This window comes from Suricata suricatta, chromosome 10, assembly GCF_006229205.1.
Source record: "Suricata suricatta isolate VVHF042 chromosome 10, meerkat_22Aug2017_6uvM2_HiC, whole genome shotgun sequence".
Taxonomy (NCBI): domain Eukaryota; kingdom Metazoa; phylum Chordata; class Mammalia; order Carnivora; family Herpestidae; genus Suricata; species Suricata suricatta.
Window position 1 is genome coordinate 83,456,031 of NC_043709.1, and position 13,449 is coordinate 83,469,479.

Consider the following 13,449-nt stretch of genomic DNA (forward strand, 5'->3'; position numbering starts at 1 on the left):
TTACCCACAGGGGCCTAGGATTTACCTGTGTCCCAGCTCCCCCTCTCTCTCTTGTGGTTCCCTTCATCTAAAAAAGTCCTGTCTCCTCCTCTCGGAGTCTAGCCTTCCCCCTCATCACTCTAGCCTTGTCAGCCCAGTTCTGAGGAAAAGTGTTTCTTTCAGTGAAGAGCTGTTCCTGGCTGCTTCTGGTAGGATCACCTTATGTCAGCTTTTTAAACCCTTTATTTTAAATCACCTTTGAAAATGATTAATTATTTCTTACTGTAAAGAAGTATTGGGTGTTTTATACAGGGCATACTTCTTATTTTTCTTATTGGTGGACAGACTTAAATGATTGGAATGATGGTGAGAACATGTGAGAACATGACTGAGGATTACTTGATGGATAGTTATGAATATTCTGCTGAAATTATTTTATGTACTAAAAAATTATATGTCTGAGGACATAGATTGGGATATTTCCAATGATTATTAGGTTCTTATTACTACAGTTTCTGTTTTAGATGCTTTACTTTCTTTCCCTTCACACCAACTCCATTCACTTTGGACCTGCACCATCATGTTGCTAAGCCATATGATTACATTAGTAAACTATTCTGTTTGAATCAATTAAAGTCTCATTTTGGTGGTATTCTTTCATTATCCATTTTTTTTTCTGTCCATTGCATTAATTTTCAAATTGTTCTGCTGTATTTCTGATGTTTTGTTTATCTCTACAAAATTACATTTTATTTTATGGCTTTCAGTATGCTTCACGTAAAGATCTTAGTTTCATTTCTATGTTTAGTATTGTATAGTCTCTAAAAATCATGTTTATGTTACTAAATGAAAAATTTGTTTTTTTTATCTTTAGAGAACTGAATGGGACTATACACATGCTAACGTTTGTTTCCTTATCCAAGAACAGCTAAAAATGTAAAAGTAACTAGTCCCTGTTTGAAGTCATTGCAGTAAATCTGACTATATGTATCTTCAGTTTTGAAAGGGTGGGATTGAACTGTTAATTCCAGTCTATAGAGCATTAGCTTCTCACCTGTCCCCTGCCTTCTGTAATTCTTGATCGTAATTGGTCTGTTGTTATTATCAAAAGAATAAAATAAAGTAGGAAAAGAAATGAAAAATTAAGTCTTTAAAAAATATGTCTAAGAGCTTGGGAAATATTTTTTCATCCATAACTATGTACATTTGTGATGTGTCTATTATATGTCTGTGATTTTTAGTTTTTAAAAATGCTTTTATGTTGGTTTTTGCAAATGATTCTTGAAAACTATGAATGTTAATAGTGTTTTGTCATGAGCATTATATTTAGGAATGGGAAGTTATCAGAAAAAAGATACAATTATATTTCAAAATTGCCTAAAATTGTGCCCTTTAGAGAATTTTGAATATTTTAAGTAAGCACAATTAGTGCTTCTCCTTTCTATATTTACTTTTAAACACACATTTGGTGTTTCTCGGTTTCTTTCAGTATTCTTAAATTGTTAGCATAGTGAGTACGGTTGACTCTTGAACAACACACCTGTGGACAAGCTGCAACTTCACTTATAACTTCTGATCCCTCAAAGCTTTACTCTTAATAGCCTACTCTTGACTGGAAGCCTTACTGATAACATAGTCAATTAACACACATTTTGTTATATGTATTGTTTACTGTATTCTTGGAGTAAAGTAGGCTAGAGGAAAGAAAATGTCATTAAGAAAATCATAAGGAAGAGAAAGCACACTTACAGTACTGTATTTACTGGAAAAAACCCCACATATAAGTGAACCTGTACAGTTCAAACCCATGTTGTTCAAGGGTCAGCGGTAATTGGTAGTGTCTTGATTATTTTATATTAGAAGACTCAACTTTTAAAAGTTGAATATTATACAAAAATTTATCACATTAACATAATTAAAAAATAAGTTTTAGAACAAATTGAGTCTAAAACTAATGGCGATCAGTACAGCTTTTGACAGTTTGCTTCTAAAGAAAACTGTGAATACAATTGAGTAAAATATGTGCTGAATAAAGTACTTTAGATGTTTGGATCATTTTAATAGATTTTGACTCATGCTATTTATGAAGATGAATGCAATTAAACTTTCTGTTTCTATAGTTGTTTTCTGGTTGTTATTTATGTACTGATGTTCTGTAGGAATGGGAAGTGGTAGTGCTGGAAAAGAAGGGGGGCCATTTAAAGCTCTTTTAAGACAACAGACTCAGTCAGCACTGGAACAAAGGGTAAGATTCACTCAACATTCCTTTTCCTTCATCTGTGAATATGTGTTTTATTATGCTTCCATGTATTTATAACTTATTTCCATAAGCTAATTTTGATGATGTGCCTGTAATGTAATTTTGCAGTCCATAATTTGTTTAAGGTATCAAAGTAATTTGTTTATGAATAGTTACTTTTAATTTGGATAGTACTGTAACTTTTTTGTTTGGTCTTCCAGTCTTTTATTAGAAGTAGTCTATTTGGAAATATTCTCGAGTGATGAAGTCATCTCTAATTTTACATTAAAATTATAATATATAAAAGCAAATAGAGTTTTCCCAGAAAAATATTTTAGCTGTATTATATTAAAATAATTCTTTAGTATATTAATATATTTATATACTGAAATTATTCTTATGGCTGGCCAGTCTCTTAGGTGTAAAAAATGTAGAGATTCCATATTTCTACAAATTAACATAAACAATGTGGTTATTTGGCATGTGAATTCATCTTCTTAATTATTATAAGTTTAATGTTTAGTTAACTATTTTAAACGGGAAAATGAATAGTAAAAATTTTGGGTGATTTTTCTCTTTGTATTTTTTATTTTTTATATAAACGTCATTGCTAAGGGAGGATCGCCTCATAGGTTCTGTAGAAGGCGGGTATGTTTCTGAACATGTGTGAGAGCCTGTTTCTTGTATTGGTAGCTTTTCTAGTTTTAATCTTGATCATTTAAGTTTTATTTAAGCTTTAACAAATGTTGCCAGCTTTTTTTTTCTTTTTGTAATGCAATTTAAAAAAATTTACTAGCACTATGAGACTCGTTTTTTTTTTTTTCTCCTTAACTAATGCAGTGCATGATTATTTATATGTTATGTGAGTTATTTTAAGGCACAGTTCCATAGCTTTCTTTGTGTCTGCTTTAGAAGTTATAAGTGTTTACAGAATTTTCTTTTACATGTTCCATTTTATACTAGCATTATTAACAAAACAAAACATAGTAAATACCTACAAAAGAATGCATTCTATAAAACAAAGATACTTCTTCTCTAGAGGTTAGCTTTTGAGAATAGTTTTTTCCAGATCCTATTACTACAAAAACATGTAACAACTTCTTTTTTGGACTCTTTTTAGACTCTCTTTTCTGTGCTGGAAGTACCTGCATGCACTATTTGCCCTTTAGACAAGGCTGGGAAAGAGGAGAGCTGAGCTAAGCAGAATGATGTGACATTAGCTGCACAGTTTTTACCCTGTGCCTACCCGGCAGCAATTGCCTTTGAGCTACTTTGTCACCTTGCGGGCATACCAGATGCCGTCCTGCAAAAGCCCACTTAACCATTCAAGCCATTTGTTAAAACCAAATATAGAAAAAGACTAGAAACACAGCAAAGGGGCAGAGTGAAGGTGTGCGTGTTCACTTCACATTTTTTAGGTTAGAATACTCTTCCTCCTTCTCCCTTCCAGTTTTACATTCTCTACAGAGTTCCTTACACAAGGAGTATTTCCTGTAATTATAGTTCTAGAATTCACAAGAACAGAAAAACTTGGGTTGCCTTGATGTTTGGTATGAAATTTTGCCTGTGTGTTGTGCTTGTGACTTTATTATGTATATTAGGAACTTTTGAAAACATCTAGCTTTAAAAGAAAAAATACTAATAGTGAAAATCATTTTAGATTTAGTTTAGATAAAATTTACATTTTCAAATATGCTTTTAAACACTCTTAAAGTTTTGGACATATTCATACATGGGACATACATTATTAGATAATCTTCGTGGAATTAATGGTAAAAGATGTGGGAGAACTATAGTTTTCATTTACAACTTTATTAAACCTGAGTTGGCAATATATTTATGTTACCTAACTCTGCACTAGTCACTTGAGTTTAGGAAACTACCTCTCTCTCCTGGGTTTATAATAAATAGAACAAGCATTACGATCTTCAGCTTTCCTAAAAAGCTATGGCTGTCATTAGTATATCTTTATTTTGGGAAGGATTTGTACAGAAGTATGAAGAATTCTCCCCGTATGAGTTCAAATATGCCTTAACTCTGCCAACTTGAATCCTAGATCAAATTGAAAATACGACATACCATTTTTTAAATATTCATTTCTACCCTGTGCCACCCTTAATAAAATGTATGGTTCTGGTTACTTTTTTTTGTCCCTTGAGGAAAAGAGAAACTTTGCCCAGCATCTTTTTTATTTAATGAGTTATTCAAGTAGCAGATATCAAAAATAAAAGTGTTATCTTTTTTCTTTCACAAAATCAGTAAAAAATAACTTGACAAGATCTTGGTGATGGCTGTCAGATTATTAGGAGATAAGTCATAGAGATAAAAGTTTTATTTAAATTTAGGTTCCACCTATGAACTATTTGATGTAAAGCAAATAGATTTATTTTTCAATATGACTCTTCTTTCACCTGTAAGATAAATGAAGTTACTTTTCAGATGCTGGGATGTATATATATTTTTTCTTCAGTAAAGAAACCTAGTTGAATTGGTTTAACCTAGTATTTCCAAAATATATTTTACAATACAATCTTCCACTTAAAATACCTGCTAGTGAAGAACACACCTTGGGAAACATTGATATAAACTTTGATGTCAGAAACTCTTTTGATAAATTATGATCTTTGTAAAAAGTGGAGTACAATTATGCAATAAATCATAGTAGGATTCTGGCATGAGGTTTTATATCTAAAAGTTGATCAAGGCATCTTGGGATAATAAAAAGTATATTTGATAAAAAAATAACTACTTAAATATATTCTAAGAAAAATCCTATTTAAATGTTAAAAAATTACTCCCATGTGTTCCCAGACTTTCCATCTAGCCTGCCTTTTGAACATGTGGTATTAAATAGATTTATGCTGCATGCGCTTGGCTTATGTCAAAATATCAATATATGAATTCTTAGGTAGCACAAGGTAAAGGCACTTTAAATATTAGGAGTCTCTAGAGAAGATGTCTTGTGTGGTCTCTGAAATTCTCATCTATGCATTGAAAATGGGTTGGGCTTGGCTGATTTTAAGGAAGCTGTTCTTTTCAATGGAAGAGAACCTATAAATTCATCAGGTGTAATGATAGGCTTGAGATTAAAACCAGCTTCTTGCTTCACTGTTGTAATCAGAAATGACAGGAAGCCAGATGATAAGGTTTGTTGCTCATGTAGAGTCTAGGCCGTCTTGACTCTTACTTTAGGGTATGGAAAAGATTATAAAGCATAGTTTTAAGATACTTTGCAGAGGGCTGGCACTTTGTAGGTATCTCATAGTAGTCATTGGTGAGGGGGGAGATGATAGGGATTTAGTAGTGCGTCAGCTATGGTTCTTCTGATGGAGTTATCTGAAGATGTAGTTTTGGCTCAGTAACAATGCCATTTTTATTTACTCCAGGTTAAATATTCTGTGTTAAAGTAGGTGTGCTAATTGGATGAACTGGGGATGTGTAGGTCAGAGTTTTAAGTTTGCAGTGTGGGTGTCATTGTCTTTGGGTAGCCATTCCCCTACTTTTTCTGCTATGATCACCAGCTCTAGTATGATGCTTTCCCTCTTGTCCCTTTATCTGTCTTCTGGAATTTGGGAGAAGACTCAGAATCTCAAGTAGAAAAATCATTTAGGTTCATTTTTATACTTACCTAAATTCTTTTTTGTTTTTTTTGAGTTATTTTTTAAAATAATAATAAAAAATAATTATTATTATTATCTTGAGAGAGACAGCATGAGCAAGGCAGGGGCAGAGAGAGAGGGGAAGAGAGAGAATCCCAAGCAGGCCCTACCCATTGTGGGGCTTGAACTCACCACGAGATCATGACCTGAGCTGAAATCAGGAATCAGGTGCTCACCCGACTCAGCCACTCAGACAGCCCTTACCTAAATTCTTATATGCATATGTTTTCCAATATGTGAATTTACCTATCTTCTTTCTCAGTTTTAGAAGGAAGTACAGCTTTCCATGTAGCTTTTAGAACTTTTATTTCCCGTGTCCCTTGTCCAGAATATTCAAAATGTTTAAGTATAAAGATTAAATGTAAAGTGTTTTTTTATACTATGACCTCAGTTTTTTGAGGAAATTTGAAAACTGTATACCTAAAATTGAAAAAAAAAAATCCAGGAGACCGAAATACTTAAAATACTTAAATTTCTCATAGCATAAGCTTACTTGTATATTTCCCATTTAAAATGTATATTTAAAAAATTCAGGTGGAAATCAGGAGGCATTTTGACTAAACATTTTATAATAATGTAATTGAAGTTTTCCTGTCTTTTTGTTTTTTTCCTTTTGCTTCTCACCTGGGCCAAACCTATCCATTTCCATAGATTGATTTTTTTTTATGTAGCCTAGATTTTCCTTACCCTTGTTAATTTAAAAATTACTCTTAAATTCTGCCTGAATTTATTTCTGAATTAATGTGCATCTATAGATACAGACACACATGTATATATGTATTTTATATATGGGTTACTGAAGTGCGCAGGACAGTTTGCCTTTGTGCTAAATGACTCCAAGTTGCTGTGCTTTGTGAATTATGCTTTGGTGAGTTTGTATTCTCCATGCTTTGAGCACTCAGTCCGTACTTGCTGCTTTTAATGTGCCTGCTTCTAGTAGTACCCTGTATCTCTTTATCTCCCAGCTTTCATTTGCTGCATTTAATCTGTGGTTCAGAAAAAAGATACTGATGGATTTTAAAATATATTCCTAAAATTATATATATTTATAATTACTGTATATCGTATTATGGATATGACCTATAGGGATCTCTTCTGAATCAAATACATAAACTTTAGTACTTGGAACTATAACAGTTCTTTTTTGACTGTTGAGAGTTCTGTTTTGCTTATTTTCCAGTTCTCAGTTAAGTTCTGAATAGCTGAGGCTACTGGTAAGTGATTTCCGGTTAAGTGAGCTACATTAATCTTGTAGCCAGATGAGTTGGATATTAAATTTCTCTTTCTTGCATCCAGTTTGTGTAATGTGGGAGGCTCCATATTTGGAGAGCCACTGGAGCCCCCCTTTCTTCCCTGGGTGCTATTTCAATGGATTTCCTTTCTCTACCATTTCTCTTGTGCCTCTATATTGATGAGATTGAAAGATATTCTTGACTGAGAAGGGAAGACTAAAACTTGGAAGAACTTGTGGAATTTTATTTCCTTCCTTGCTGTCATCTACATAAATCTTCTTTTTCCTTAATATACATTTATGTACTTACATTTTCTCCTGCTGCTCTGTGTTGATAAAGTAAATAACCTCACACCGTGATTCCCTGCCCACTTCAACTTGGTTTTTGCCCTTCACTTCTCTGTGAGTCTCTCAGCCCACACTGCGCGTTCTCTCACTCCTCCCTCAGCCCACATTCTTGTCGATCTCTTGCACCAGCCTTCAGAGGCTTCCCCAGCAGCCCGGAGTTGGGTGTGTGTGGGAGGCGGTGTCTGCCCCACTGCGAGGCAGACGCGAGGTGGAAGGGTCGGGAGTCCCTGCGTCTCACTGCGACTTGGCATCAGTGTAAGAGACTGAGAGAAAGGAAGAGTGTGTTCAAAATCTCAGACTGGAACTCTGAGAAGCTTTTTTATTCTCACTGAGAATTGATCAAAAGAGTGTTTGGATTCTGTATAACATGATACATACGGGAAAATAGACTAGGAACTCCAAACATCCAAGGAAACAAAGCATGTGTAATATATAACTGGTAGCCTTTGTTAAGGGATAGAATTCATATCTCATAGTATGAATATAATCTAAGGGATCAGGCTTATTAACAAGCACATTTTTTGTACTTTACAGATGGTCAGTTATATTTTTCCCCCATTCTTTCTACTAGGAATTTCCATTTTTTACCTTGACGGCATTTCCTCCTGGGTTTCTCGTGCATGTCGGCGGTGTCGTTAGTGCACGCTCTGTGAAGCTTTTGGATCGTATCCACAATCCTGGTATGTTCCTTAAAAGTTCGTTTTCAGTGTTTCATTTACTTTAACTGTGGTTATTAAGATGATTTTTATAGTTTTTTAGAAGAATCAAATCTATCTGAAAAGAGAAATGAAAAAGAAAATACAAACTGGCACATGTTGCTTTAAGTTTTGCAGTAATCTTACTTAAAAATAATCAAATAAGTAGAAGTGTATTTTAGTTGCTTTTTTATATAAAACAAATTTTGACTCTTTTTTACCTAGATATCATTTTGAAGGAATCTTGAAATTAACTTCTGAATCAGCTATTTGACCCAGACTAATACATTTTTACAGTTTGACCATTGCAGCCATTATTTTAAGATGTTAATTGTTTTCATCAGCAATAATTCTTTGTAGATTATTTTAGTAACTTCCTTATTCCTAAAAGGCAAGTGTTTTTTTGAAATTTAATTGTAAACATTGTGTATTGTCTAAGAGTTAAAAAAAAAAGTGCTGTCTGCTTTCTCGGTTTCTTTTCTGTAGCTGTTTGTTCTATATAAGTGAACAGGTAAGAATAGTAGGTCACTTCTTTAAAACATGGGGCATGATTATAAAAGAAGAAAGGCATCAAACCATCTCAGTTTCAGGCCCTTGGATTAGGAATGTTTTGGTGGTTTTTTTAAATCTAAAATAAGCATGAGAAGTATGGTAGAAACTTTCCATTTGGAGTGTGTTCTTGTATCTCTCATTGACTGGATCGCCAGTAACTCATTCAAGTCACTTATTATTTTGATGACATACCTTAAACCTAAGTTATGTTAGTATTTTTATTTGGCATATATGCATACATGTTTTTGAAAATTTTGGTTTGTCACTTCCAATAACCTCTTCCTGAGGCTTGTACTGGCAGCTACAAAAGGACTAAAATGCTTTGAAACCATTTTCTGTAAAACATTGCTGATAGTGATTTTGAGGATACAGAGCATTACCATCCTTTTAAATTAAAAAAAAAAGTTAATTTGGTTTTTTAAATTTAAAAAAAGTAAAAGTGGTTTGATGTCATTTGAGTTAATAATTATAGAGAAACAGAATGGAATCTTTTCCAGACCCTGAATGAGATTTCAGGAGAGGAATAGTAGCTAGGATTATTTAACTCTGAAGCTGAACAAATACATGTTTAAGCATTCCTCTTCTCGTTTTCTTCTCTGGCTTATTATTTTTTCCACTGTTCCTTATTTTTTCTGGTCAGTTTGAGGTCTTTTCTTCCTGTAGTATAGTATATTCTGCAGTTACTAAAGGCATATATAGAGTGATGCCAGTTAAATGTATTGAGACATTGAAGACTCTGCAAGTTCCATATTTTTGTGTTTGGGAACTTGAACTATTTGGAAAGTGCAAGGAAATACTGAGTTAATATACCTGACTTTCACTTTGTGACCCAAGGCTTGTTGCTTGTTTTTCTATGCATCATCGACTCAAATATTTTGATAGCTGGCACCCACTGATAAGCGCCAAACATGGTTTCAGATATATTTAACGGTTGGTGGTATCTTCTGTTCACTGAAAACATTTTGATTTTATCGTTGCTTCCATGTACTCTGAGTAAGCTACAGAGTCTGGGAGAACAAACGAGGGTTATTTAAATAAGTTAAGTAGAGAGCTGTATTTAGAATCACATTGCTTTTTACAACAAACTCTTTTATAGGGTCTTTCATACTTGCCAGTTTATTCTAGTGGTATGAAGAAATGTAAGAATCCAGACTCAGGGAAGAAAACAGTATTCCTTACTACAGAATACAATTTGTGTGTTATAATTATCAGCTTATCCATTCTCTTCCTTTCCTCTTCCATCAGAGTATTTTTTTCAATTCATATGAAAGTTCAAAACTTTTTAGTTACTAATATGCTATTTCCCAAAAGGTTATGGGCATAGACATATAAATGCTTTTAATGATATATAAGTTACATTTTAATTTTGTTTTATTTTCAGTTAAATACAAATCAACTATATATTCTAATGGTTTCAATATTATTATTTTGATATTAATATCACATTTTTGGGTTGTTTTATTATATGCATTATGCATTATAAAAAACATTTTCTACTCTTCTTAATGTTTCATAAATAATTATTTATGAAAAAGATTTAATTTGTTGAGAAAAGCTGGATGTTGAAACAAACACAGCTCTAGATTAGCATCTACCATGATGATGATGTATTAATTTTATGACAGAGTTACTCTACTGAGAGAAACTTACAATGGATTGAGATGCATGTGCTAATAATGTTAAAAGTGCTGTATTTGCACTCTTAGATGAATCTTGCAGTTATTTTCTGACTAGTGAATATGGGAAATTTTTACTTTACACTGAATATAGAAGGAAAAAAAAATCTTATTTTAAAACCACTACCACCTGCTAACTGGATTATTATTTTGGAGTTCTTTTAGTATTTTCTCCTTTGTTAAATATTAAGCAAACATGATATATACAACAAGGAAAAGAATGGGGTGGTTTTAAAAATCAAGGTCATTATCTTAAATAATTAGACTTTAGTTAATGTTATTAGATTATGATAGCATGCTCCATCTTCTCTTTCTATTTCTACTTCTTATTAACTCTGCTGTCTGTGTCTTTCCAGTTCCTGTCGAGTGGTGTTGTCAATTGTGTTCTTGTTTGTAGTGTTTTTTGGTTTTTTCCTACTATTCTGCACCTAAAACTGATCTACTAATTTGCTGTTTTGAACTCAGCCTTTGTCGGAATTATGGGTAACACAAGATCTTACAAACTGCTAGACTGGAATAGTTTCAATTCAGGTATTTTGATGGTCATTCAGTACTACATATGCTGACAAAAATTATGGCAGCTCAGTGAAGTTTTTAGAAATGTTCTAGATTAAATAGGCTTAATGTCAATTCAGCTCTACAGATACATTCTGCAGTACATATGTTATAACTCTTACAGTGCCCATGGAAATGCAAATATAAAAATGTGTTAACCAAAATGAATTAACCAGAACCATAGAAATACCATAAATTATAAATGGCTTATGTTAGGTAATTAGCTTTCAGAATGCTAAATTTAAATTATATTTATTATATTTGGATGGTTTCTTCATATCAGGTAAATGATATAGGCATTTATTAGCTTTATGATTAAAGAAATATTGTTAAATATCAGCACTAAATGGCTAGATTTGATAAGCTTAATGTATGTTTAAACTTAATTTAGACTTGAATATATTTAGTATTCTATGAAAACTATGAAAGTATAACTATTACCATTTTTACTTACAATTCTAGAAGTGTTTCAAAATTTGGCAAGTAAGAGATTGGGGGGGTTTAACAGCTTTCATAAGCTCTGTTCCTTCCCCTTCCATGTGAGAATATAATTTCTTTTTAAGTAATTTTACATGTAGATTTAGTTTATAGCTTTTAGAGAAACTAAGCTAACTTTACAGCTGATGATGTGGTTTAGAGTCAAAGCCAATTTTTCTTTTTGATAAAATCACATTCTCTTAGTATAAATATCTAAATTTTTATGTTACTCATCTGTGGAATTAAATAATAGAACCATTTTGATTCAGTATCAAAAGCTGGTATTTTGCCTAAAGAATATTACCAGTTCTTTGTGTCAGAAAGTATATCTATTTACAGAAAAAGAAAAACACCAAGAGGCTCAGCATTTAGATAATATCCCATAATCTTTTCAATATTGTAAACTTTTGTTGTTCTTAGGAGTCCAGGATGTAAGTTCTGATGTAAGTAGTGCACGTTTGAGTATGAAGTAACTCATGTTCAGCATGCAGATTTACCTAAATTCAGTCTAGTAAGCAATCTGATCAGGTCCAACCTTTGCAGATTTAGACTGACATCAACTGGTAAGTCTTCAGGGAAATTACCGGTATTTTCTGTCCAAGTTTTGCCAGTATGTTAGCACATTGTTTAAAATTAAAATAATAATTTTGAATGCAATATGTTATACTCAATTTTTAGTGGGAAAATACCCTGCTGGATTCATTTAATAAAAATAATATATTTTTAAACATTAGGCATATTAGTGTATAGGAAGAGAAGAAGCCTAATTATGTAAAGAGAGGACTTTGGGAACAGATAGATCATTAATAATTTGAGGAGCTTAAAATTTGTCAGGGCAAAGGTGTTTTAAAGTGAGATGTGTGTTAGATGATAGAACAGTCTTGGGAGGTAGAAAAGCAGTTAAATCTTACTGATTTAATGCTTTGTCACATGTAAGCAGAATTATAGAATTTGGCAAGGAGTAACACAGTTGAGGAAGCAGTATATCTTGCCATCATTTAAAATAAATTCAGGTAGTAAGTGTACGAAAAGAAAGATGGATATGAATTACAGAAATATGAAAAGAATGTAAGGGACACCTGGCTGGGTCAGTAGAGCATGTGACTCTTGATCGTGGGGTTGTGAGTTGGAGCCCCCTGTTGGGTGCAGAGATTAAAATCTTAAAAAAAAAAAAAGGATAAAAGATGACACTTTCAGTTTAATATTCTCATGGTTTTTTGCTTTTGACTAATATATTAGAATCTTTATGGTAATGGTACATACTCAGAAATTAGACTTGATTTTTATATTAGCTTAGGAAAATAATGTGATACTTCTGAAAAAATTTGGCAAATGTATTCAAGTCATTTATGTATTCTCCTCTGTAATTTGGGAATAATTAGCCATTATTGTCCTGCATTACCATGGAAAATCAGGAATTGACCATGTCAGTAAAAAAAAATAATTGTTGATATATAATTTTTACTGTTAGAAATTATTAATACTGTATTTCCTGGATTCTCTGACACCATTTATTATGTGAGATATCATCAATTAATGATAGCTTCCCACAAGGAAAGAGGAATACTACCATTGTTATATATATTAATTATTAGATATTCTTATTCAGAAACATTAAAGTGTAGAAAGATACAGGAAAACTTTTTATCACACAATAGTATCTCATGAAATATATCATGCAGGCGTTTGTGAAAGTTTATTTTGTGTCATTCAGTTTGCTAGATAAAAGGTGTGCAAAGATGCTAGTCACCCTGTTTTCACAAAAAAGGTCATATTCTGGGAGATTAGAAAAACATGTTAATGGTTTACTGTGTGGTATGATGTGCGGTTTGGTGTGGTGTGATACAAGATCCAGAATCAAAGAGGACAGCATGATTAACTGTGAGGCAGGGAAGCATGGAGATGTAATTCTGGAGCTCAGGATGAAGGATATATAAGAGATTCACATAGATTTATATTTCAGACAGTGTATTTGGAGGTATGTTATTCCATCGTTTTAGTGTAGTCTGAAACTTCAGTAGTGTATTACAAAACAGTA

At 32.6% G+C, this 13,449-nt stretch overlaps 1 protein-coding gene across 8 annotated transcripts in view; it reads left to right on the plus strand.

The window, feature by feature from the left end:
- The window catches only part of C2CD5 (C2 calcium dependent domain containing 5), a 99,543-nt gene that overhangs the window by 37,394 nt on the left and 48,700 nt on the right, over positions 1–13,449 (plus strand). For 3 of the 8 annotated variants that reach the window (XM_029953144.1, XM_029953146.1, XM_029953149.1), the window contains exons 9-12: positions 2,139–2,224; positions 2,834–2,866; positions 8,028–8,136; positions 10,845–10,910. In XM_029953144.1, the coding sequence (XP_029809004.1) occupies positions 2,139–2,224; positions 2,834–2,866; positions 8,028–8,136; positions 10,845–10,910 (294 nt within the window). The remainder of the gene's footprint in view (positions 1–2,138; positions 2,225–2,833; positions 2,867–8,027; positions 8,137–10,844; positions 10,911–13,449) is intronic. The other 5 variants (XM_029953148.1, XM_029953150.1, XM_029953151.1 and 2 more) reach the window with 3 other exon arrangements.